The sequence below is a fragment of the Pristiophorus japonicus genome, chromosome 1, assembly GCF_044704955.1.
Source record: "Pristiophorus japonicus isolate sPriJap1 chromosome 1, sPriJap1.hap1, whole genome shotgun sequence".
NCBI lineage: Eukaryota > Metazoa > Chordata > Chondrichthyes > Pristiophoridae > Pristiophorus > Pristiophorus japonicus.
Window position 1 is genome coordinate 132,538,420 of NC_091977.1, and position 27,862 is coordinate 132,566,281.

Consider the following 27,862-nt stretch of genomic DNA (forward strand, 5'->3'; position numbering starts at 1 on the left):
TGCATTAAGTATATCCTTTATTATAGTAACAAAGATCACAAAATTCATGATTTCTATACAGGAATGATGATTTATGCTTTCACAATTTACAATTAGTTATATGAAAATTCAGTAATAGATCTTTATGAAACACAAGTGTCATTCACAGCAAAATCTCAGTTCCAGCACTGGCAATGCATTTCACTGCAAAATTTTAAGATGCACAGTAGTGTTCAATTCAGCAACTACTGCAGAATTTCATTCCACAGTCCAGTTCATTCTGGCTGGATCAGGCCATGCAGCTGGTTAACAAAATACAACAGAATAAAATGGAATCTTCTATTAAACCACTTTTGTAATACAGTATTACAATTTTAAAATATATAGTGGTTATTAAGTTGGAATTCTGTAGTCAGTGCTTAGTATGGAACCAGTTGTAAACAAGAGACAGGCCACATTTCATCACCACATCAGGATTTCATGCTATTGCTTTGGCTTCAGGCAGGAATGCCTCCCAGTATTTAATTAACTGAAAATAATTGGAGAGATTAGTAGCTTCTAACTGGAATCTAACAGTTATAAAAACATATTTTATAAAAAGAACCAAAGCAGGTAGTCAAGTTATACCTAATTTAAGACCATGTAAGTACTACAATTATTACAAAATAGTTGCCAAGAAACTGGGGTTGGACAATTTAAGAACTCTGATCATGTACTCTTCATTTCCATGCCTATAATTTAATGGTGATCTCTTGTGAAAAGGAGCAAAGCTTTTACACTGTTGAACAACAAGATACATACAGACTGCATGTTCCAGTATATCTTTCACAATATCAGGACACCTCAATGAGCTGCAAAGTCAGTGAAGTACTTTTCATGGTGTGGGGGGAGGGGGAGGAGGAGGAGGAGGAAGAAGAGGAGAGATAGGGAGAAAGGAGGGGATAACAGCAGGCTGGTATCAAGCACTGCAAGAAGCAATGCACTGAGCCATAGATTTGCAGGATGCAAATTTGCACCAAGACTCAATTCATGTTACTGGTCTCTAATGCCCAGAAGGGAGAAAAGACCAGTTTTTCCCACATAGAACGACATGTCTAACACACTGCTTAGGTGCTCTACTTGTATGCTTTAAGACAGAAAATGAATCAAGAAAATAGACAACCTATATAAACTAACAGTTCAAAAGCATTATCTGACACTATATACACATTTAAACATCAACCCACATTGATTACACCAACTGAACTCACCTCCCCATACACAAAGACTACTGCAATATGCAAACCAAAAAAGTGGCCATCATGTGAAAACAAGGCAGAGATCAGTCTCAGAAGTCACTTCTACAATTCAGATGACTTCACAGACCTGGTTGTCTAAAGTTAACAAAAATCAATACAGCAAGAGCAATGTGAAGCACATTTACCTCTTTGGGCATTCTGGCAATGAGTTTACTGTACTTAAAGCAAAGGGTCAACAGACACTTGGACTCCCACAATTCTATTGTCTAGTCTAAGCAACCTCAAAAGGCTACAACTTACCTGCTGCTGTGTCTGTACTAAAGATTCAAGGTACTTGATTATAACAGTTTTGAAATCCTTTACCCTTTCTTTCTGCAGATAGAAGAGAAACAAGATCAAAGATTGGTTTACAGGTGGTTTAAATAGCTGTAAATTTACTCAAAATGCTAGGCCATTTCACACACCTCAAATCTGCCTACTTCCTTGCGAATGGTTTTTGAGATCTGTTCGAAATCCCTCTCTCCTTGTTGAACTCTTGCCTCCCACTGGAGGGGGAAAAAAAGTGTGAATTTCAGATAAATTAGTCGATACTCCCAAGCATTCACAATATTATTTGTCAAAAGTAGTCTAATTTCCCAAACAACCTTCTGTTCTAAGCAGTTAATTTGAATAAAACTTTCACAATGTTCATTTGTTCAATTAAGTTTTAGTACTATAGCTGCAAGTACATTAATCTCAGACATCCTTCAATTTAGCATTGGTGAAATCTTAGAAAATGTAGGCAAAAGTAGTTATGAATTTGCATTATGGACAGAAGAGCTGGAGTCAGTATTAAAAGCAATTCATGTTCCAATAAGAAACCAAAATTGACAATGTACATTACATAACTGTGCAGGAGGCTTGTAAGTTTGAAAGCCAAGACAGTGAAGATTGCAATCAAAGTCCATCAGCAACAAAATAAAAGCAAAATTCTGCCCAATAAAGTCATGGTTGTAAAATTAGATTAATTCAGTTCATACTCAAGTTACAGGTAGAAATTTAGTTCAATGGCTCATTATGAAAATTCCAAGATTATTCAATTTGAAGGAATTAAAGAAAAGGAAAATTGAGTGACATTCAAGAGGAATGGAAGCATACATTCTTGGCTACAAGATTGATATTGGATATCAAACTAGTACATTTTAGAACAAGCTGGATTGTCCAACTGGCTTTTCTATGATATTTATATTAGAGATGGCTGTATAACAGTTAAAGTTGAACTATAAATAATCAAGTGGAATAAGAGTGTCAATTCGGTTTAAAAATTCATTGAAATTTATTAAAATTTAATAGATAAATAGAGCACTGTGGTGCCCACATTGCTGGAAGCATGAAAATGTCATGAATACAACTAGCTTGGAATGAGTATCAATCACAAAGCTGGCAGTCACTGCTAGACTCTACTTTTCCAATGCCCCCCAAGCTCCATCCCACATAAATTCCATGTCATCTAGAAGTTTTTTTAAACCCACATACCATTCCACCATCCTAGCAATGCTCCTCAAGCAGACATCAAAATCCACATCTTTAAATTCCTTCACTGCTGTATGCCTCTCCAATTTTGCAGCTCTATGTCCATTATTTCAATGCTCATCTGTACATTTCTTCTCCCCCACCCCCGCTTTATTGGTAGAACCTTAAACAATCTTACCACGCTCCCAAAACCCCCTTTTTCAAAAAGTCTTGCTACATCTTTCCCACTTTCAATATCCTCCTATACCTAATTGAATGCTTTCAGCCACCTCCAGTCAATCTCCCATTTGTGTCTATTCCAAAATTGAGGCACTCTTTGGAACATGGAGATTCTGAAGTTTGACAAATGCAATTTGTTGTTCAGTCATAAATTCTGCATTACGAGAGAGCTGAAATATCAAGCTTTACCTTCAGTTTTATCGGTGGTTGAACTCCCACAGAATAAAATGAAATAATTAAATATCGGTGTGATGTCCAAAATCCGGAAACCTCGGGACCAAGGTCATTCTGGGTATTTCCAGATTTCGGAACGTCTTTGCCTGGGCCGAGGCAGGTGGGGTCAGGCGGCCGGGGGGCAGGGGGGGGGGGGGGGGAGAAATGTCTGATTTCAGAACATTCTCCGGTTTCCGGCAACCCCACCACGGAGTCCAGATGCTCAACTTGTACAATAAAGTACATTTATTGTTTTCTGAAGACCCAAAAAGTTATTCTACTGTTGATAGGGCAGTGCATACAAAAGATAAAATGATATACTTAAAATTTTTTTCCAAGAAATTGTTATAAACTAGTCAAAGATTGCTTGCATTATGCAAAATACAATGTGCTTTTTTGGAGTCAGCAATAGCATGCTCATTCAGCTAGTCAAAGAAAAGCTTCTATCCCCTGAAGCATTATCAGCCAAATTGTGCATAAAGCAGGAATGTGCTTTGAAATTAGGAATACAAACCATTTATTATTTTGTCATCCTTCCCTCACTTCCCAATTCCTCCATCCCCCACCATCACCAGCCACCAACAGACTTGTGCTCCTAGACCTGTTTGCACAAGGTGGTGCACAAGCTCAGATGTGACATTTTCCTTCAATTTTCTCCCCTACTAAAAGGAACTTTGACTTGCTGAAAAATGAGAAATAAAGCCAGAAATAAATAAATTAGAAAAAAGGGAGCAAGAGATAATATTTTAGAAGCTCATTTTAAAAGCTGGTGGACATGTCAAATATGCATGATATGGAGCTGATGGTGTTTGAGGGAACAACAAAAATGGAGAAAAGGTTTGCAACAGAATATATACACGGTTGCCAGCTAGCTACTTAATTCCAACTTCACTCTTTCTTCCTTCACACTACACCACACCACCCCCACACAATCAAAAATAATTGATGGGAGGCACAAAGGCAAACAGCTCCAAGCCACCATCATTTATAAACAAGTCAAGCATGCAAGAGCTGAACTGATTTGATTTGTCCTCCAGTGTTCCTTCTCTGAAAATCTTTGTCTCTGCACCTCAAGTGACTGAACTAAGATCAGGAACCAACTGATTTGAATTCACTTTCCATCAGCTGCAGAATAGTATTTGCTTACAATGGTCATATACCTGACCTTGTTTGATAGTTTGCAGCAACCATAAACACAAAAAAAAAGTACCTCTGCACAATGTAATTTTATTGCACAGTTGGTTTAAAAAAATCTAATTTAATGGGAGATTAGAACTAGGGGGCACAGCCTTAAAATACAGGGGAGCCAATTTAAAACCGAGTTGAGAAGGAATTTCTTCTCCCAGAGGGTCGTGAATCTGTGGAATTCTCTGCCCAAGGAAGCAGTTGAGGCTAGCTCATTGAATGTATTCAAGTCACATAGATTTTTAACCAATAAGGGAATTAAGGGTTGTGGGGAGTGGGCGGGTAAGTGGAGCCGAGTCCACGGCCAGATCAGCCATGATCTTGTTGAATGGCAGAGCAGGCTCGAGGGGCTAGATGGCATACTCCTGTTCCTAATTTTGTTCTTATGTTATGTTCTTCTCACCCATTTCCAGAGGCACATATTACACTCCAGTACCTCACCCGAGTGGTGTGCAAACACAGCAGTGGTCATCACACAGCTGAACTATGGTGGCCACACCTATCCACACACTTTCCAATCAGCATCCCTGGATAGAAATCAGATATCTGACCGATTGTGCCCATCCAAACCTGGGAGCTCAGTTACTTGCCAGTTTGGCAATGAAACCTCGTGCTTAAATTTTACAATTTGGATCTCAATAGGCTCCAGTGGTGGGGCACAACCTTATTGGTGGCGCTTGACTTCACTTGGAATTCCCCTCAATAAGTTCTTGATCTCTTCAAAGACAAGCAAATGTGCATCTATGCAACAAGCACCCCATCTAGTTTCACATGGCATATAAGCATTAGCCTGGTCAAATGCTTCCTACAATCCCTGCTGCTAAAGAAATGATAACAGTAAAGTTCCTTGTAACAATCACAAACTTGACAGGTTGCAATCTTGTGCAACTTCCTTGACAAAGTACACATTGTAGACTAGTAAAGTTTAAAGCCCAAAATTGGTAGAGATCCATCACCTCAAATTTTTCACATGATTACATTACAAAAACAGCTTTAATTAAGTTTGGAAAGGCAAATGACAATTTTTGGGATGTTGTACAGGTCTACCCCTTTCTAGCAAGTTGAAAAGCAAATCTACAAGATGGACAATGGGCCTGAAAAAACCCAAGAATTTTTATTCCAGTTTACCTCAGATACTTTCTTCCCAACTACTTTAAAATAATTACATTTATTTCACTTGGAAGCATCAAAAGATTTGATAACATTGCAAAAAGCACAAATTTAAGCCAGAGGTATTCAGTAGAAGCAACAAATCCCACAAAGCTCATGCTCAAATCTCCTGCCTGCTTTGAGATGCTGAAAATGGAGGGCAATGCATTACAGAAAGACAGAATCCTGCAACAGGTTGTACATACATCACAGGTGGATATAATTTGCAATTCCTATAAAAAACTATTAAACCAAGCTGCTTGTGGAAAATCAGAGATTCCAACATTTTAATAAGTAGTGATTCAACATCCTGTGTATGGAAAAGCACATTGTTTTAACCAAGTAGCTGAGGGGTTCAAATACCTTTTTTTTTAATTACTTTGGTCTTGGTGCTTTAGGTGCAGGGTTCCTTTTTTTTTAAAAAAATTGTTAATTGCTTATTACTTTTTGTGCTTTGTAAGTCTTGTTGCTAGGTGCAGATCCTCTCAGCTTCCTTGTGTGTTATTGAATGCTTATTTTTGTGCTTTGTTTAGTGCTTTAAATGAATTTATGCTTCTTTAATGTTGTTGTGAAGGTGTTTAGTGCTTTGCAAGGTCCTCACTTCCCTTTCTTGCTCTCCTCTCCCCACGTCTCTGGCTACCTGGTGATTTCTTAGCTCACCGCAAGGATTTTCTGTGCAGACATAAGTGGCCACATACGCTGGCTTGTTAGTTTGGAGTAACTTAGTTGTCTAAACTTGCTTAAATGCCAGGCATAAGTGGCTGTTAATACCCCCTTTTGAAAAACACAAAAAACCTAACACTTAAACTGGAGCAAATTAAATGGGCAGAATTGCGATTTTTAAAGATACTCCAAAAAAAAAACTGGAGAAACTTGGGCCCCATGAAACTGCAGGATTGTTGTTAAAAACCCATCTGGTTCATTAATGTCCTTTATCTGCCATCCTTACCCAGTCTGGCCTATGTGTGACCCCAGACCCACCATGTGGTTGACTCAAATGATGGCTTATTAGGATAATAATAAATGCCTACATCCCAGGAAATTATTTTTTTTTTTTTAATTCTTTATAAACTTGGTCAGACAAGAATCTACAAAACTGGTAACCCCAATAACCAGAATCCACAAAACATTCTAGTCAACAGATGGAGATATTACACAAGGTAGAAGACAAACAGAAACAGAAAATAGATGCAGGAGGCGGCCAGCCATTCGAGCCTGCACCACCATTCAATATCATGGCTGATCATGCAACTTCAGTAGCCCATTCCAACTTTCTCTCTATACCCCTTCATCCCTTTAGCTGCAAGGGCCACATCTAACTCCCTTTTGAATATATCCAACAAACTGGCCTCAATAACTTTGTGGTAGAGAATTCCACAGGTTCACAATTCTGAGTGAAGATGTTTTTCCTCATCAGTCCTAAATGGCTTACTCCTTATCCTTACTGACCCCTGGTTCTGGACTTCCCCATCAGGAACATTCTTCCTGCATCTAACCTGACCAATCACATCAGAATGTTATGTTTCTATGAGATCCCCCCTCATTCTTCTAAATTCCAGTGAATATATACCTAGTCGATCTAGTCTTTCATAAGTCAGTCCTGCCATCCTGGGAATTAGTCTGGTGAGCCTTGCTATTGAGGGAGTGCAGCGAAGGATGTCCTTCCTCAGATTGAGACCCCAAAACTGTACACAATATTCAAGCTGTGGCCTCACCAAGGCCCTGTACAACTGCAGTAAGACCTCCCTGCTCGTATACTCAAATCCTCTCACTACGAAGGCCAACATGCCATTTGCCTTCACTGCCTGCATGCCAACTTTCAATGACGGATATACCATGACCAGGTTTCGTTTCACCTCCCTTTTTCCTAAATCGGTCACCATTCAGATAATATTCTGCCTTCCTGTTTTTGCCACCAAAGTGGATAACTTCACATTTATCTACATTATACTGCATCTGCCCAATCTAACTTGTCCAAGTCACCCTGCAGCCTCTTGGCATCCTCCTCTCAGCTCACACTGCCACCCAGTTTAGTGTCATCTGCAAACTTGGAGATATTACATTCAATTCTTTCATCTAAATCATTAATGTATATTGTAAATAGCTGGGGTCTCAGCACTGAACCTTGCAGTACCCCACTAATCATTGCCTGCCATTCTGAAAAGGACCAGTTTATTCCTACTCTTTGCTTCCTGTCTGCCAACCAGTTCTCTATCCACATCAATACATTACCCCCAGTACCATGTGCTTTAATTTTGCACATTAATCTCGTGTGGGACCTAGTCAAAAGCCTTTTGAAAGTCCAAATACACCACATCCACTGGTTCTCCCTTGTCCACTCTACTAGTTACATCCTCAAAAAATTCAAGAAGATTTGTCAAGCATGATTTCCCTTTCATAAATCCATGCTGACTTGGGCCAATCCTGTCACTGTTTTCCAAATATGCTGCTATTACATCTTTAATAACTGATTCCAACATTTTCCCCACTACCAGTTAGCCTGACATCAGTCTATAATTCGGTTTTCTCCCTTTTTTAAAAAAAGTGGGGTTACAATAGCTACCTTCGATAGGAACTGATAAGAGTCTATAGAATGTTGAAAAATGACCACCAATGCATCCACTATTTCTAGGGTCACTTAAGTACTCTGGGATGCAGACCATCAGGATGGGATTTATCAGCCTTCAATCCCATCAATTTCCCTAACACAATTTCCTGACTAATAAGGATTTCCTTCAGTTCCTCCTTCTCGCTCGACCCTCTGTCCTAGTATTTCCAGAAGGTTATTTTTGTGTCTTCCTTAGTGAAGACAGAACCAAAGTATTTGTTCAATTGGTCTGCCATCTTTGTTCCCCATTATAAATGCACCTGATTCTGACTGCAAGGGACCTACATGTGTCTTCACATATCTATAGAAGTTTTTGCAGTCAGTTTTTACATTCCCGGCAAGCTTCCTCTCATACTCTACTCTTCCTTCCCCCTTCCCCCCCCCGCGCCATTAAACCCTTTGTCCTGCTCTGCTGAATTCTACATTTCAGTCCTCAGGTTTGCTGCTTTTTCTGGTCAATTGATATGTCTCTTCCTTGGATTTAACACTATCCCTAATTTCCCTTGTTAACCACAGTTGAGCCACCTTCCCAGTTTTATTTTTACTACAGACAGGAATGTACAATTGTTGAAGTTCATCCATGTGATCTTTAAATTTCTGCCATTGCCTATCCGTCAACCCTTTAAGTATCATTGTCAGTCTATCCTAGCCAAGTCACATCTCATACATTTGAAGTTACCTTTCTTTTTCAGGACCCTAGTCTCTGAATTAACTGTGTCACTCTCCATCTTAAATGAAGAATTCTACTATATTATGGTCACTCTTCCCCAAAGGGCCTCGCACAACAAGATTGCTAATTAGTCCTCATTACACAACACCCAGTCTAGGATGGCAAGCTCTCTAGTTGGTTCCCTGACATATTGGTCTAGAAAACCATCCCTTATACACTCCAGGAAATCCTCCACTGTATTGCTACCAGTTTGGTTAGCCCAATCTATATGTAGACATTGCAGGCATCCTACCAGCACAGTAGGTAGTAGTATACTTGATGTCTGTCTTTTTAACATGGATATTCTAGACAAGTAATATTAAAAGACTTGGGATGAGCTGCTGGAAAGAGTTAACTGGAAATCAGTTGTTAGAACATGTTCAATGTCCACATATCCAGAACCGCTAACACCACACAGACAGTGATCCATAGCCCAGAACATGAGTTCAAGTGTAATCTTTCGCACGCAGCTTGCAAAAGATCCTCCATCCCCCTTATGTTTAATTTCAAATACGTTCAGCTACACAAATGGAATCCTCTTTTTTTAAATTTAAAGAGGTCAGCTAGAATTGAACACTGCACCACAACACTAATAGAAGCATATTTTTTGCAGGATTCAATTCAGTACAACCTCAGTGGTCCTAGTCTGTTATTTCATTCAGCAGAGAGGCTGAAGCTCCACACCGCCACTGTTTTATGAAGATTAGAAAACATGGGTTCAAGCATGCCCATTTGATACTCCACTCGCATCTCCCATCAGTAACTATACCTCAGTTTCCTTATCCACTCCCATGTCCTAACCTGGCTTCCCACTTGGATGCTTTTAGCAATTCACAAGAGTTTGATAAACTATCTACATTGTAATGCCTTAAAATAATAGGCTTCAAGCAGGATCCTCCTTTTCTAAATCTAGGTTTGGTGTAGTTATTGATGTACAGGTACAGCATCCAGAATCACAATCTGTACTGTTCCAGAACAACCCGTGGCGGGGTCGTCCAGAATATGTTATGAATCCAGATCCCCGCCGACCTCTCCCCACCTACCAGTTACCCGTCTTATTAAATGACGGAGCAGGCTCGAGGGGCCAGGTAGCCAACTCCTGCTCCTATTTATGTTCTTATCCGCCGACGTCACCCCGCCTGACCCCACCTCCCCTCCCTACGCCCAGGCGTTTCCAGACTCAGGACGTCAGAAAGACATTCCGAAGTCCGGAAATACACAGAATCCGAAGCAGCCTCAGTCTAGAGGCTTCCAGATTCTAGACGCTGTACTTCACCCTACAGAGCACTTTCCATTATTTTACCAGTTACTGGTGTCAGCTTACAAGTTGCAATGGTCTGGGTAATATTCATTCCACTTCAAACATGAGGAATTTGCCAATCATGTAAATGCCAAGAACACAAGAGTTGCCCATAAATCACAGTTTCGTTAACTACTTGCCTCCACAACAGGAAGAGTCATATCCTCAGATTCTCTATTAAAATATGACTTTAGTAGCTATATCGGGTCTTAAAAAGTTTGTCCGAGAGTTATGAAAAAATATTTCCTGGCATCTATCCTTACTTTGTGCCTAGGGATTTTATAGGCTCAACATAGTGTCCTATTGCTCAAATGCCTACCCATTTCCTTTCAACTAAAAGCTCTATCCAATCCTTCAATTTTAAGGAAAACTAATTGTATCCCCCTCTAGCAGTTAACCAATACGATGTGATTGGCATCACGGAGACATGGATCCAGGGGGACCAAGACTGGGAACTCAACATCCAGGGGTATTCAACATTTAGGAAGAATAGACAAAGGAAAAAGGAGGCAGGGTGGCATTGCTGGTTAAAGAGGAAATCAATGCAATTATAAGGAAGGACATTAGCTTGGATGATGTGGAATCGATATGGGTGGAGCTACAGAATAGCAAAGAGCAGAAAACACTAGTGGGAGTTGTGTACAGGCCACCAAATAGTAGTGAGGTTGGGGACAGCATCAAAGAAATAAGGGAGGTGTGCAATAAAGGTACAGCAGTAATCATGGACAACTTTAATCTACATATTGATTGGACTAACCTAACTGGTAGCAATGCGGTGGGGGAGGATTTCCTGGAGTGTATTAGGTATGGTTTTCTAGACCAATATGCCGAGGAACCAACCAGAGAGCTGGCCATCCAAGACTGGGTGATGTGTAATGAGAAGGGACTAATTAGCAATCTTGTTGTGAGGCCCTTTGGGAAAGAGTGACCATAATATGGTAGAATTCTTTATTAAGATAGAGTGTGACAGTTAATTCAGAAACTAGGGTCCTGAACTTAAGAAAAGGTAACCGACAGTATGAGGCGTGAATTGGCTAGAATAGACTGGCAAAGGACACTTAAAGGGTTGACGGTAGATAAGCAATGGCAAACATTTAAAGATTACATGGTTGAACTTCAGCAATTGTACATCCCTGTCAAGTAAAAAATAAAACGGGGAAGGTGGCTCAACCGTGGCTAACAAGGGAAATTAAGGATAGTGTTAAAGCCAAGGAAGAGGCATATAAATTGACTAAAATAAACAAACCTGAGGACTGGGAGAAATTTAGAATTCAACAGAGGAGGACTAAGGGTTTAATTAAGAGGGGGAAAATAGGAGTAAGAGGGGAAGCTTGCAGGGAACATAAAAACTGACTACAAAAGCTTCTATAAATGTGAAGAGAAAAAGATTAGTGAAGACAAAGACAAGTCCCTTGCTGTCAGATTCAGGTGAATTTATAATGGGGGAACAAAGAAATGGCAGACCAATTGAATCAATACTTCAGTTCTGTCTTCACAAAAGACACAAATAACCTTCCGAATGTACTAGGGGACAGTGGGTCTAGTGAGGGGGAGGAACTGAAGGATATCCTTATTAGGCACGAAATTGATGGGATTGAAGGCTGATAAATCCCCGGAGCCTGACAGTCTGCATCCCAGAATACTTAAGGAAGTTCCCCTCGAAATAGTGGATGCATTGGTGATCATTTTCCAACAGTCTATCGACTCTGGATCAGTCCCTTTGGCTGGAAGGGTAGCTAAAGTACCACTTTTTAAAAAAAGGGGAGGAAAAAAAAAAAAAAGGTAATTATGGACCAGTTAGCCTGACAGTAGTGTGGAAAATGTTAGAATCAATCATTAAGGATGAAATGGCAGCACATTTTGGAAAGCAGTGACAGGATCAGACCAAGTCAGCATGGATTTGTGAAAGGGAAATCATGCTGGACGAATCTTCTGGAATTTTGAGGATGTAACTAGCAGAGTAGACAAGGGAGAACCAGTGGATATGGTGTATTTGGACTTTCAAAAGGCTTTTGACAAGGTCCCACACAAGAGATTGGTGTGCAAAATCAAAACACATGGTATTGGGGGTAATGTACTGATGTGGATAGAGAACTGGTTGGCAGACAGGAAGCAGAGCGTCGGGATAAACTGGCCCTTTTCAGAATGGCAGGCAGTGACTCGGAGTGCCGCAGGGGCTCAGTGCTGGAACCCCAGCTCTTTACAATATACATCAATGATTTAGATGAAGGAATTGAGTGTAATATCTCCAAGTTTGCAGATGACACTAAACTGGGTGGTGGTGAGCTGTGAAGAGGATACTAAGAGGCTGCAGGGTGAGTTGGATAGGTTAGGTGGGTGGGCAGATGCAGTATAATGTGGATAAATGTGAGGTTATCCATTTTGGGGGCAAAAACACAAAGGCACATTAGGAAAAGGGGAGGTGCAACAAGACCTGGGTGTCATGGTTCATCAGTCACTGAAAGTGGGCATGCAGGTACAGCAGGCAGCAAATGGTATGTTGGCCTTCATAGCTAGGGGATGAGTATAGGAGCAGGGAGGTCTTACTGCAGTTGTACAGGGGTCTTAGTGAGGCCTCACCTCGAATAGTGTGTTCAGTTTTGTTCTCCCAATCAGAGGAAGGACATTCTTGCCATTGAGGGAGTGCAGCAAAGATTCACCAGACTGATTCCAGGGATGGCTGGACTGTCATGACGAGAGACTGGATCAACTGGGCCTTTATTCACTGGAGTTTAGAAGGATGAGAGGGGATCTCAGAAACATAAGATTCTGATGGCACTGGACAGGTTAGTTGCAGGAAGAATGTTCTCGATGTTGGGGGAAGTCCAGAACCAGGGGACATAGCCTTAGGATAAGGGGTAGGCCATTTAGGACTGAGATGAGGAGAAACTTCACTCAGTTGCTAACCTGTGGAATTCCCTGCTGCAGAGTTGATGCCAGTTCATTGGATATATTTGAGGGAGTTAGATATGGCCCTTACGGCTAAGGGGATCAAGGGGTATGGAGAAAAAGCAGGAAAGGGGTACTGAAGGAATGATCAGCCATGATCTTATTGAATGGTGGTGCAGGCTCGAAGGGCCAAATGGCCTACTCCTGTACCTATTTTCTATGTTTCTATGTTTCTGTAATCTTGCGCCTGGCCCGGAAGTCCCACCCCAATTGCAGCATTGAGCCGTACGCCCCTCAAAGGAAGCAGTGCTGTCTCCGGCACTCTTTCCTTTGAGGGGCGCTCCCGGGGAGGGGATACAATTGAGGGTGGCCGCTGCGCACTCTGCAAGCCCTTTGGTGGCTGCCACTGAGCCACAATCGACCAGGCCAGCAGCTCAGCACCCAAAATGGAGTGCCGGGCTGCCATGCACGCTAGTGCCGCCATTATCAGGCCGACGCAAGAGTCGGCCGACAGATAAAGATGGTGGCTTGGTGCACTAAAGGCCTCCTTTTAAGGGGTGCCCTAGCAGCGGGACAGAAAGGAGTCAGCGCACAGGCCCAGGGTTCTAATTGAGTGTCCCCTCCCCCAAACATCCAGGGCATCTTTTCAGGAGGCAGTACCACCCCCCACACACACCTTGAGTGCAAACACCATTGTGTCCCCCAAAGGCACTATAAAAAAGGGGCAATTTCCCTGCCTTTGAGAATCTAGATATCTATAACCATGTCTAGAGGCACAACTGAATACAATATATAGTGCAAATGAGAGCTTTGTATAGCCTACAATCCCTAACCCCGTTTTGGGCAACTCTAATAACCACTGACCTCTTCAAATCATTGTATACCAAATCACAATTCTTTCCAATAGTATCCTTATCAAGGCCAAATATTGAATTTCCACTATGAGTTTTGATCTTCTCAAGTAAGCCACCCTTCAACCATGGGAATCAGACCCAACCTCAATAAAGCAACTGAGCACATCATAACCCAGTGACTCACATGATCTCCATTTCCCTGAGGATTCTGATTATGTGGCTTTGGGTTTTTGCATGAATTTAGTCAAAACTATTGTTACTGCTAATGAAGTAATTTTAGCTACACACCTTGTGTAATACAGGAACCACATCAGAAGTATTGATTTAGTTAATCAGTCACATCCTTGTTTTAATATATAAACCAGACTTGGCAAATCTTCAAGCCTTTAGCATTGCCTGCCACCACTATAATTGTTCACTTTTTAAATGCTGGTGATAATTATCCTCAGCATTCTTTAGAAAAAAAAATCATGTTCCTATTATGTAGTGATAAAAAGCTTTGTCCTAAACAGTTAGAAGCACAAAAAAAAATGTACCCCAAGTTGACAATTCCATAGTGCACAACAGAATAGGAGCAAGAGGTGGCCATTTGGCACCTTGAACTTGCTCCATTTATCATGGCCTCAACTCCACATAACCCTTTATTCCCTTACTCAAAAATCTGCCCATTTTGCCTCAAGTGCCACAATCAGAATGCTCAGGGAAATGGAGGTCATGAGTCACTAGGTTATGTGCTCAGTTGCTGGTCAAGTCTGATTCTCATGGTTCATGGTTTCAATGACCCAGCCTCCACAGCTCTCTTGGGCAGAGAATGCCACAGGATTTACAACCCTCAAGAAATTCCTCCTCATCTCACTTTTAAATGGGTGGCCCTTTATTCTGAGACTATATCCCCTAGTTTGAGTTTCCCCCATGAGTGGAAATATCCCCTCTGAATCCACCTTGTCAAGCCCCCTCATTATCTTGTGTTTTGATAAGATCACCTCTCATTCTTCTAAACTCCAATGAGTATAGGTCCAACCTATCTTCATAATCTAATGAACCTTCTCTGAACAGCCTCCAATGCAAGTATATTCTCCTTTAAATACAGAGACCAAAACTGTACACCGTACTTGTGTGGCCTCACCAATACCCTAAACAGTTGTACTGACTCCAGTTTTTAAAAAAAAGTCAGCTTTTTTGAATGCACAAAATCTACTCAAAGCTCAGGAAGCTTGTCCTGTGAAAGGTCCCTGGCTTTCTTCCCATTATGTACTGAGTTAACAGATCTCAGCCAGGGCACAGAAGAGTTGTGGGGGGGGGGGGGGGAAGGAAAGAGGAAGAGGAGTTGGACGCAATACATACGTCCCAATCCTCAAACAGCATTCAAACTGACCATTAAAGCTCGTGAGGATTGGGCAATGTACTAAAACAGCAAGTAGCACTTGTGGAACCACACCCAAAGAATAAATGGCTTCAGGAGGCACAAGGGAAGAAAAATTGGAAAAAACAAATTGCACAAAAGTTTACAAATTAAAACAAGTGTAACAATGGTAAGGAATTAGTTTAAAATTAATATGAATCTACAGCTAGTACTTTGTGTAGCTGGTTTTAATAGGGAAATTCTCTCTAGAAGAGTCAAAATGAAAGTGAAATTACAGAGTACATTTCTACTGAAAGATTTTAACAAGGTGTAGCAGTAATTCAAACTAGTGTTTAAAAAACCTTCCTACCTCCTCAATTTCCTTGTGAAGCAGGGTAAAACAAATTATGCAAGTTATGAAAAAAAGGAATACATTTAGCACCTTTAACACTTACTGCCACTGAAACAAAATTTTATTCAATTCCACTTTAAAAAATTGATTTGGTTATAGTGCACATTCCTGAAGCACCTTGGGATGTTTCACTACGTTAAAAGGCACTATATAAATACAAGTTGAAGGTACAGTCCCTATCTTGATTCTACAACTTGAGGAATTTGCTCCCAACTGATGCATGTTCTAATGACATGGTTTAAAAATGTACATCTGTGATTTTATATCAATGGCTTATTTGGCAATTTGACCCCTTATTATACACATCTATCCAGTGATGGCCTTTTAAACCTTAAATATTTATCACTTTAAATCATAGCTTTTTGTTCTTTTCTAGCCACCCAGCCCAAGATTAAGGCTCTTAGAAAAGTAATTTCTTAAGGTACAAGGTAAGTTCAGTAAACAAAAGCAATTACTACAGATTTTGCTGTTCACTTCCCTGCACATTACTAAAAGCTTAACTGCATTTCAGGATAAGGATAGACAGTCAATAAAAAGGAGATGAGGAGTTGGGACTCACCCACGAGAACAACCAAAGATTCAGGAGCTTAAATTTAAGACAAAGTACCAAAAACAAAACACATTGCAAGTATGAACCAAGACATTCAGTAGCTAGAAAACAAGGCTCAGTTTCCATAAGTTACATCAGAGAGCGAGAGTGAGGGTGTCAGCACGAGAGTGAAGAGCAACCTGGGGTTGTTTGGCAAAAGAACCAGAGGTGACATGAAACATTTTTACACAAGTGGTTAGGATTTGAAATGCACTGCCTGATAGAAGGATGATGGTAGATACAGATTCAATAGTAGCCTTCAAAAAAAAAGTAATTGGATAAATACTGGAGAAAAAAAAAATTGCAGGGATATGAAAAAAAAGCAGGGAGTGGGACTAATTGGATTTCTCTGCAAAAGAGTCAGCACAGACTCGATGGACCAAATGGCCCCCTTCTGTGCTATACTATTCTAGGATTCTATAACCAGCGCAAAAGATCGGGGAATTTTAAACGCAAGTGAGCTTGTGTTATGCAGGTTCAAGATTCAACTTTCTCAAACCAGGCCCCATCCACAAAACTGACCACACCGGAATTGATATTCCAATGATTCAGGAATGCTCTTCAAATTGTGCTCATTTTCTTCTGTACACAGGCACTAGTTGGCACTTTAAAAAGGTTTTCAAATCAAAATATTGATTTTACTAAGAAACTGACTAGTGTACAATGAAATGATAAAAAAGTCATTTTAAATAAGGTTACTTACAGGTAGAAGACTGGCAACCTTATTAAAATGCTTATTTTTGCTGAAACCATTTTCAGCTGTAATAAAAACAGCACCAGGTTACCATTCTTAAATACTGGAGTACTTAAAAAGGAAAAAAATTACATTTTATTTTGCTGCCCATTTGCACTGGTTCATGGAAGATTAAGTTTATACAGTTAGGCTTCAAATTTCCACCAATATCTATTTACATACAGCATCATTTTGGTCATAATTGTACCTAAAGCAAAATCTCCACCCCAACATGGATAAAAATATTGGTTTGAAGAACAATTTAATAGGCCACTGGACAGGTATGTATAATTTTAAAAGGAGATACACTGCCAAATAAGCCAGAATATATATTTCTGAAATCACAAAATGAGATATGCACTGAACATTAAGATTTGTGATCTATAGTCACACTAATCATTAATGTGACTAAAATATACATCAACAGTAAATAATTTCTGTAGTCATGCAACTTCAAAAGATAAAGGACATAACTTTCAGGACGACGAAAAAAGCTAGAAAGTTTCCAAATCTTTGCGTGTATTGATCCCCAGTTTTTGGCAGCTTGTTAAGTGACAACTATATTGAAATCTAAACTGAACAAAAACTATTGCTGTATTTTTTGGAAAATTTATCAAAAGAAAAAGAAATACTATGAGCGAGTGCAAGTTAGATTTGGTTGATTAGGCAGAGAAGGTAGATAATTGGTTTTCAAATACTCAGCACACTACAATTGACTACAGATTGTCAAGTTACCAACTGTAATGGCTCATTAATCAAAAAGCTACAAACTAAAACAAAGGTAGACATTGGAACTGGATTTCATCACACCAACCACTTTACTTCATTGAAGCTGGTTACATGCAGAGCAAGAAATGGCAAAAATAAAATGTGGACAATAAAACATTCCTGTATGAGCTGAAGCAATTGGCATTTGGTTAAATAAAACATTTATGGGCAAATAGAGACAATAGTAAATATATAGACCAGTGTACAAAGCCCATTTTTTGAGACAGGCATCTCAAAAAATGGTTTAAAATTTTATAAATTATACAGTTGTGGATTTATGGCAGCCTGGAAAGAGAAAGTTTAGTAAGTTTCAAATTATTATGTACAACAAAATTTCATTAGATTAGCAAATACAACAGCTGTATAAAATTACTTATATTTCTCTAAATATAATATTCCTCAGTTACCATGACCAAAAAAAAAAGTATCCAGGCAAAGAAAATAGTGTCTAGGCAAAGAAAATACTTACTTCCCTAATCTCTTCTTTAGCTTGCTGTATTTTATCAGGTTTATTTGCATACTGGAGTTTGGCATCAGCTTCCCTTTTCTTTTGCAGAGTGGCCTGAGCATCCTGCCATTTCTGCCAGCATTTCATTCGATAATCAAATACACCCTGCAGCGAAGGGAAATCCGTCATTTTAAAGCCTGAAAACAAGCAACTTCCTGTAGACGCACACTACCCATAGAAGTGTACAACACGAGGGATAAATCCAGCAATTACAGGCCAGTCAGCCCAACCTAGAGACAATAATCTGGGGAAAAATTACCACTTGGAAAATGATGGGCTAATAAATTAAAGTCAGCATGGATTTGTTAAAGGTTCGACTTGATCAAGTTCTTTAATAGTGCAGTTAATGTGTACATGGACCTTCAAAAAGGCATCCGAAAGTACCACATAATTAGACGCAAGCAAAATTAGAGACAGTGGCAATGTGGATATGAAATTGGCGAAGGGATAGAAAGCAGAGAGTATTAGTGAACGATGTCGACTAGAGGGAAGTATAGTGATATTCCCCAGGGGTCAGTATTAGGACCACTGCTCTTTTTGATGTATATTAATGACCTGGACATGGGTATTCAAAGTTTGCAGATGAAAAATTCAGAAGGTAATAAACATGATAGTAACAGACTTCAGGAGGACAGACTGGTGAAATGGGTAGACATATGGCAGATGAAATTTAATGTAGAACACAGTTTTGTATAAAGTTTATTACTTTCTTACTTTTGCATTTATACAACTCCAAATGCTGTTGGCCATTATAGTCTTATCTACCCACTGCTCCTATTTGTTCTTTGTACAAGCAGAGGTCACACACAACTAAGCAGCTCCCATAATGCATCGAGAGTGTCTGAGAAGGTTAAGTTTGTACTTACAGAATGAACAAGACCATTGTATGGGCTACCAAAGACATTTAAATTATTCACCAGTAAATAGAAACTCAGTCCCAAAGCATATTTTCCTTTGTTCAAGAGGGATTTATCTCCATGTTTCAGGGTATATTGGTTTTAATATGGTAATTACAAGTCAACTCAAGTGGAATGTTGTTTGTCCCAAGTTAGAACAAAAATCATCAACAGGATGTATCTGATTAACACCCATGTTTAAAACAAAACTTCAGTCTGCAGCATTTTAAAAGATCTGACTAGAGGACCCAGCTAGAATTACTCCAGATCTGCCTGACAGTTTACCTTTACAGAAGAAATGAGTCGAACATAATCACTTAGAAGCTCTGCAAATAAGTAGAAGTCAGCACAAGCTTGCTCCTGATGAAGCTGGTCTATCTTTTCTTCAACTTCTGCTAGCTGGGATAGTGCTCTTGACAGGGCAGTGTGGTCCTCAGAGTTACCCAGCATGGCTGCACTCTTGGCAAAGGCAGCTGTGTTGGCTGAGAGTTCTAAACAAAAAGTAATGGGTTTATGTTTATCAATATAAAAATTTAAATAACTTTAAATCTTAAAAAACTAAATACAACAGTTGCAAAATTATTGCACTAGTCTCCCCTCAAATGTGGTACAAGTATCATTTTTATTCTAGAGTACAACCAAGTTATAGATTGAATAGCTTGGCAGTCAACATAAATGGAAACCAAAGGTCTTCTATAGGCATATTAACAGTAAAAAAAAACTTCAAGGGATTGGTGGGGCCAATTAGGGATCAAAATATAGAGTTCTATTGGTGGTGGAGGCAGAAGGCATGCTTATGGGACTAAACACTACCAGTGTTTACCAAGGAAGAGGACTTTGCCAAAGCAAGGATAAATAAGGAGGTTGTCAGGATACTGGGAGAGATAAAAATAGATAGGAGGTACTAGAAAGGCCAGCAGTACTTGGGGCCCAAGTTTCCACAGGATAAAAAACAGGCGCCCCTCCGAGCTGGGCGCCCGTTTTTCGCACCTAAAACGGCGTCAGAAAAAAAAACGCGCTATTCGAGCGCTTTGCAGCTCCTTGTCTGTTTGGCGCGGCGCCCAGGGGGGCGGAGCCTACACTCGCACCAATTTTGTAAGTGGGAGGGGGCAGGTACTATTTAAATTAGTTTTTTCCTGCCGGCAACGCTGCACGTGCGCGCTGGAGCGTTCGCGCATGCTCAGTGAAAAAAACATTGGCACTCGGCCATTTTTGTAGTTCTTTGTAGCGGTTTAATTTTTGAACATTTTTTAATAAAAGCACATTGCCATCAGCACTGAGGCTACCCGTCTCACTGTCTCCTTCCCCTCCCTCCGCAGCAACAAACGGCTGTCTCCTTCCCCTCCACGGCAACAAACGGCTGTCTCCTTCCCCCCCCTCCCTCCCCTCCGCGGCAACAAACCGCTGTCTCCTTCCCCTCCCTCACCTCCTTGGCAACAAATGGCGGTTTCCTTCCCCACCCCCCGCCACAACGAACGATGGCTGAAGCACTTTCACAGGTAGGAAGATGGTTTATTTAATCTTTTCTTTGCTTATAAATGTTTATTCAGGTTGGATTTATTTGTATAATATTTGTAGAAGTATGAATAAGGATTTATTGTAGAATTTAATGACTTCCCTTCCCCCCCCCCGCCCCTCCACCTCATTCTGGACACCTAATTTGTAACCTGCGCCTGATTTTTTAATTTGTAGAACAGGTTTTTTCAGTTCTACAAAAAATCTTCACTTGCTCCATTCTACTTTAGTTTGGAGTACATTTTCACTGTGGAAACTTTGAAATCAGGCGTCAGTGGCCGGACAAACCCCCTTTTGAAGAAAAAATTCTGTTCCAAAGTAGAACTGTTCTACCTGACTAGAACTGCAGAAAAAAGTGGAGAATTGCGATTTCTAAGATAGTCCGTTCTCCACCAGTTGCTCCTAAAAATCAGGCGTAAATCATATGGAAACTTGGGCCCTATAAGTGGATAAGTTGCCTAGTCCAGATGAGATGCATCCTAGATTACTGAGAAGGGTAGAAATTGCTGAAGTGTTGGCCACAATCTTCCAATCCACATTAGATTTAAGAGTGGTGCTAGAGAATTACCAATATTACACCCTTGTTCAAGAAAGGGGGTGTAGGATAAACTTGGCAATTACAGGCCAGACAATCAGTGGTGGGAAAACTTAGAAATAACGACAGAAAATTAATCTGCCACTTGAACAAGTATAGAGCTAGCATGGATAGGTTACAGGCAAATTGTGTTCAACTAACTTGATTGTTACATCAAAAAAAAACTCAAAGGGTTGATGAGAGTTGATGCAGTATATGGACTTACAGAAATCTACAGTGCACAAGGAGGCCATTTCGGCCCATCGTGTCTGCGCCGGCTGACGGCCATATGGCCCTCAGTTGTCATCATCATCATAGGCAGCCCCTTGGAATTGAGGAAGAGTTGCTTCCATTCTTAATGAGCCCTTAGGTGGCTGAATAGTCCAAAACAAGAACCACAGTCCGTCACAGGCAGAACAGATAGTTGTTAAGGGTGGGTGGGACAGGTTTGCCACACGCTCTTTCCGCTGCCTGTGTTTGATTTCTACATACTCTCGGTGAGGAGACTCTAGGTGCTCAGCGCCCTCCTGGATGCACTTCCTCTACTTAGGATGGTCTTTGGCTAGGGACTCCTTGGAGTCAGTGGGGATGTTGCACTTTATCAAGGAGGCTTGGAGGGTATCTTTGTAACGTTTCCTCTGCCCATCTTTGGCTCGTTTGCCGTGAAGGAGTTCAGAGTTGAGCGCTTGCTTTGGGAGTCTCATGTCTGGCATGCGAACAATGTGGCCTGCCCAGTGGAGCTGATCAAGTGTGATCAGTACTTCAATTCTGGTGATGTTGGCCTGGTCAAAGATGCCAACGTTGGCATGTCTGTCCTCCCAGGGGATCTGTAGGATCTTGAGACATTGTTGGTATTTCTCCAGCAACTGGAGGTGTCCACTGTACATGGTCCATGTCTGAGCCACACAGGAGGGTGGGTATTACTACAGCCCTGTAGACCATGAGCTTGGTGGCAGATTTGAGGGCCTGGTCTTCGAACACTCTTACTCAGGCGGCCGAAGGCTGCACTGGCGGCAGTGTTGAATCTCGTCATCAATGTCTGCCCTCAAGGTATGGGAAATAGTCCACGTTGCCTAGGGCCACGCCGTGGATCTTGATTTTTGGGCGGGGGGGTGGGGCGCAGTACTGTGGCGAAAACAGGTTGATGGAGGACCTTTGACTTAGATGTTTAGCAGCCCTGAAGGTTACATATAAACCTATGAACAATGGCAGAAAGGTAAAGAGCACCTAGCCCAACCAGTACACCCCACCCCTTGCGCCGAAACATTCTACACTCCACCCCAACTGGAGCCATGTGATCTCCTGAGAGAAACAAAAACCAGATAAGAATGAAAGTACCACATAATAGGCTGGTTAGCTAAATTGAAGCCTATGGATAAAAGGAGCAGCAGCATGGATACAAAATTGACTGAGGGATAGAAAAGTGTTATAGAATATATAGCATAGAAACAGGTCATGCTGGCATTTATGCTCCACTTGAGCCTCCTCCCATCCTTCCTCAAACTATAATATAACCCTTTATTCCCTTCTCCCTTATGCTTATCTAGCTTCCCCTTAAATGCATCTGTACTATTTGCCTCAATCATGGTAAATGGCTGTTTTGCAGACTGGAGGGAGGTATACAGTAGTGTTCCCAGGGTTCATTGCTAGGAGTTCAAGACCACTGCTGTTTCGAATGTACATTAATGACTTGGGGCTACAGAGCACAATTTTGAAGTTTGCAGATGACTGCAGTAAATGATAGTAATAAACTTCAAGGTGGATATAGACAGACTGATGGAATGTGTGGGCACATGGCAGATGAAATTCACAGAAAAGTGGAGATAGAAAGAAGAGATATATTACAAGCTAAATGGTCTAATTTTTAAAAGTGAGTGCAAGAACTGAGACCCGAGAGTGTTTGTGCACAAATCTTTGAAGGAGACAGGACAGGTTAACAAGGCATATGGAATCCTGAGGTTTATAAATGGAGGCAGAGTACAAAAGCCAAGTAGTTATGCTAAACCTATATAAAACACTAGTTTGGCCCCAGCTGGAGTATTGTGCCAACAGTTCAGGAAGGATGTGAAGGCTAGGAGAAGGTACAGTATAGTAGAGTTGTTCCATGGATGAGGGATTAAAATTAGGTGGATAGACTAGAGAAGCTGGCATTGTTCTCCTTAGAGCAAAGAAGGCCAAGATGATTGATGTTTAGAGTAATTAAAGAGAAACTGTTTCCAATGGCTGAAGGATCAATAATCAGAGGGCACAGATTTAAGGTGATTGGTTTAAAAAAAAAAGAGATGACACAAGTGGTTAGGCTTTGGAATACATTGCCTGGTAGGGCAATGATGGATATAGATTCAATAGTAGCTTTCAAAAAGGAAAGTGGATACATACTTGGAGAAAACATTGCAGGGATATGGAAAAGGACTAACTGCATTGCTCTTCGAAAGAGCTAGCACAGACTCGATGGGCCAAAAAGTCTCCTTCCGTGCTGTACTATTCTATGATTTTGTATCTTGCTTCACCAAGTTTGATTGAAAATGGTTATTGCACTGCAATAACCATATCAATCATAGGACAGACAGAAATGCAAGCTTGGTATTTCCCTCCGAGCTATAAAAGGCATGTTTCAAAACAGCATTAATATTACTCCTCAGAAAAGTCAACTAACTGTAGGACATGAAGCAACAAATTCTGGCTTTGAATCAGTCATTACAATGTTAACAGATAGCTAAATAGTCACTGGTAAATTTTAATTGTACACCAGTAATTTTCTTTTGTCTTCTTTCTACCCCACCACCCCACACACACATCCCTGATCAGTAGTCACAAACTACTGCAGATTGCAGGAAGGTATCAATGTACTGGTCAGGTGGGTGGAACAGTGGAAATGGAATTAAATCAGGATAAGTGAGGTTTAATGCATTTGGGGAGGTCCAACAAGGCAAGGGAATACACATTAAATAGTATGATGCTGAAAAGTGTAGAGAAACAAAAGGGACCTTGGAGTGCAGGTCCACAGATCCCTGAAGGTAAGCAGGCCATGTAGATAAAGTGGTTAAGACGGTTTATGGAATACTTGCCTTAATTAGCCAAGGCATGGAATAAAAGAGCAAGGCGGTTATGCTTTAACTGTACAAAACATTGGTTAGGCCGCAGTTCTGGTCACCACAGGAAAGATGTGATTGCACTGGAAAGGGTGCAGAGGAGATTTACAAGACTGTTGCCTGGACTGGAGGATTTTGGCTATGAGAAAAAATTGGAGATGCTGGGTCTGTTTTCTTTGGAATAGAGATGGTTGAGACCTGATTGTGGTGTATAAAATTATGAGGGGCCTGGATAGAGTGGATTGGAAGGATCTGTTTCCCTTGGCAGAGGGGTCAACAACCAGGGGGCATAGATTTAAAGTAATTGGGGGGAGGCTTGGGAGATATATGGGGAAATTTCTTCACCCAGAAGGTGCTGGGGGTCTGGAACTCACTGCCTGAAAGGGTGGTAGAAGGTAGAAACTCTCACCACATTTTAAAAAAATACTTTGATGTGCCATAACCCCATAGGGCTATGGACCAAGAGCTGGAAAGAGGGATTAGGCTGGATAGCTCTTGGTTGGCCAGCACAGACACAATAGGCCAAAATGGCCTCCTTCTGTGCTGTAAATGTCTATTTTATACTGAACTGTTACAATAAAAGCCAGAAAATTGGGGTTGATCATTTAAAATATTGGCTGCGGCCAGACTTTAATGTAGCTTGGATTTCTAGATAATAGCAAAAATCTGTACAAGATAATCTCAAAACAGAGGCTAGGTATGCAAATATTTGAACAGCCCACTATATCCTGTAATTGTCTTGAGTCTCAACATAACAGTTTACAAACCTTTCCTGTGGCAGACCAGGAGATCAACACTGGTGTGTAGTTTTCTTAACTGCTGATCCAGGTTTTCAAACTGCTGCTGCTTTTCCTCAAACCACTGTCAGATGAAGAATGGAGTTAATTTACCAAGAACAAATCATTACAAATTATGTCACCAGCAGTAAACTACATTTCTTCCTTTAAGGAAAAACAAATTAACTATAGTCACAGCCTACACCAATTTGATTGTGAATCAAAAGAATATAAGCAAATAGCTAGCCCATTTTGTTGTCTTTTCACCCTTAGAAAGGAACTGAAGAATCTCATTAATTCATCTCATTAATCAGGTTCAAAAATCAGCTCTTACTGCATCCGATTCATTCATCTTGATTGTCATTTTGTTGACAGCATCGGCGGCCTTGTTCACCATCCTCAATATGCCTGCTCCACTTAGAGCCTGGGTGCTAACCGCACGAGGCAGCTAGAATTGAATGACAAATAAGGGTGAACAATCCGGTTAACAGCCTTGCTTGTGTCTAGTTGAAGTGCAAAGAAAGAGCCACAGCATTTTCTGCTCTCATACATTTCAATATACTGACTTCAACTCTGTACTGCAGTCTACTCACTTTAGATACAAACTTTCTAATGACTATTTTCTGCAGGAATTTTAAAATTCCTGGAGAGACCGACTGAATGCAGCACGGTTACAATTTGCATCTGATGAAAAGTTCTAGGCCTCAGTTAATCACTACATCTGAAACAGTTCAATCAAAACATTAAATCTACTAAATATACTGCTCGAGAAATACTGCCAGCAAAAAATTTGCCTAGAAGAGAGCAAGTTAATCCTTGAAATTTCACTTCAATGCCAACACAAATTAAAACAAGTGATTTGTGCAGTATGATGGTATACCTATGTTTTATTAGGCCAGATTTTGTGGAGTGGAGCATTTCATGCTGTGACATGCTGAGTTAGTCAGACTTACAACTGCATGTTTAAGTTCTAAAAAAATTGCCCACCAAGTTGCCAAGAGAGAGAGGCAAGAGGTTGATTTGGTCATTATTGTGTCATTAATAAGGTTCTTACAACTGAGCGTTCTTACACTAGACTTAAATTTCTGCAGTAACTCACAGCAACATGAAAATCAGTGGTTAAGCACAAGATGCGGTTTTAGCAAAGCAACTTGTAGCGATTCACAATGGGGTTTCTCTTCCTCACTACAAGTAGCTGGCCGATTTGCGCAATAGCATGCCTCATTCAGACACTTATTTTTATAGCAAAACCTGGCCTTTTTTTATAAACTAGAAGTGTGTGTGTGTGTGTGTGTGTGTGTGTGTGTGTGTGTGTGTGTGTGTGTGTGGGAGGGGGGGGGGGGGAAGGGGAGAGGGGAAGGCGAAGAGAGGAGATGAAGGAGAATTTTTTTTAATTTTTTTTTTTTTAAGACTGCCAATCTAATTCATAGGAAAAAAAGTAACCAGATGTCTATAAGCAGATCCACAGTATTGTAACAGAAAAAACACATTTTCTATTTGTTTTATTTCCCAATTATGAAGGCCCACAATGCAAATTTACAATTTAGTCTGAAGTGTTGACAAACTGCAATTTAATTAATTTGTTGAGTTACTTCAAATGAAAAAAAAACAAGAAATTACTTTTGCTCCAGATAACAATCCATATATCAGGTTAAGCACAACTCAAGAATTTAAGATAATCAGTGTAGTAATACTACAAAATGCCTCAACTACAATTCCAACACTCCCCACCCAAAGCCCTTCAATCAGGCTTCCATGCCACCGACAGCAATAAAATTGCATGAATCAATGTCACAAATATCAGTGACTGGAGCTCCCAGTCCCTCATCCTTTTAATCTCGATTGCCAGCAATATCCATCATCCCATTTTCCTTAAATGTCTCATCCAGTCCACTTCATGAGCATTACTGGTTTCACTACTATCAGTCATACTATCGTTAAACCATTTGTGATAATTTCTCCTCCAGCATGGTCATCTCTGGTACATCTTGTGCTCCAACCTTGGCCAATATTATCTAGAATCAGTTTTCATCCAGTACCAGACATCAGCACAAGTTGCCTCACTATGTGTCAGTTTACAGCAATTCAAAACTAATCCCACTACCATGCTTATTTTCCATAATCCTGTCTCACCCAGTTAAATATTTATCCACTTTTCCCCTTAATGGTCACAACAACCTCAGCCACAAAGCATTGAATGATCTAACAATATTTGCATTGACATTTCTCCTAACATCCTCTATTAAATTTTTAACTGACTCATCCACAAAATAAATAGTTCGTCACAAAACAAATTTTAAAATCTAAATCCATAGTCTTCTCTGCTCCAAGTGATAAAAGTCTAAGTACATCAATTCACATCTTTATTATCCTGGTTAATCTGCATTGCATGCTATAATTTTAAAATCTTTCCCACAATATTCCAGCCGAAACATTGCCTCACAAAATGTGTTACTGGTTTACTCTCAAATACTAAGTACCTTATTTATAATATAGAGAGGAAGATGAAGCAGAAAAAGGTGGCATGTGACATCAGATTGAGAATACAAGTGAGAAGCAGGCTGAATATAGAAAGTTCAGAGGGGGAAATAAAAAAGGAAATATGAGGGGCAGAGTGTATGAGAATACACTGGCAGCCAACATAAAAAGGAATCCAAAAATCTTCTATAGGTATATAAATAGTAAAGAGGGTTGGGCTTATTCCGGACCAAAAAGGAAACCCAAGCATGGAGGCAGAGGGCATGGCTGAGGTACAAAATGAGTACTTGGCATCTGTCTTTACCAAGGAAGATGCTGCCAGTC

General features: G+C 40.4%; 1 protein-coding gene across 1 annotated transcript in view; it reads right to left on the reverse strand.

The window, feature by feature from the left end:
* Window positions 1-27,862, reverse strand: part of snx2 (sorting nexin 2) — a 65,944-nt gene continuing 38,082 nt past the window's right edge. The window contains exons 9-15 of the mRNA XM_070862555.1: window positions 25,395-25,508; window positions 25,052-25,145; window positions 19,389-19,594; window positions 18,169-18,312; window positions 1,682-1,762; window positions 1,518-1,589; window positions 1-508 (exon numbers count right to left, since the gene is read on the reverse strand). Of these exons, the coding sequence (XP_070718656.1) occupies window positions 458-508; window positions 1,518-1,589; window positions 1,682-1,762; window positions 18,169-18,312; window positions 19,389-19,594; window positions 25,052-25,145; window positions 25,395-25,508 (762 nt within the window). The 3' untranslated portion in view covers window positions 1-457. The remainder of the gene's footprint in view (window positions 509-1,517; window positions 1,590-1,681; window positions 1,763-18,168; window positions 18,313-19,388; window positions 19,595-25,051; window positions 25,146-25,394; window positions 25,509-27,862) is intronic.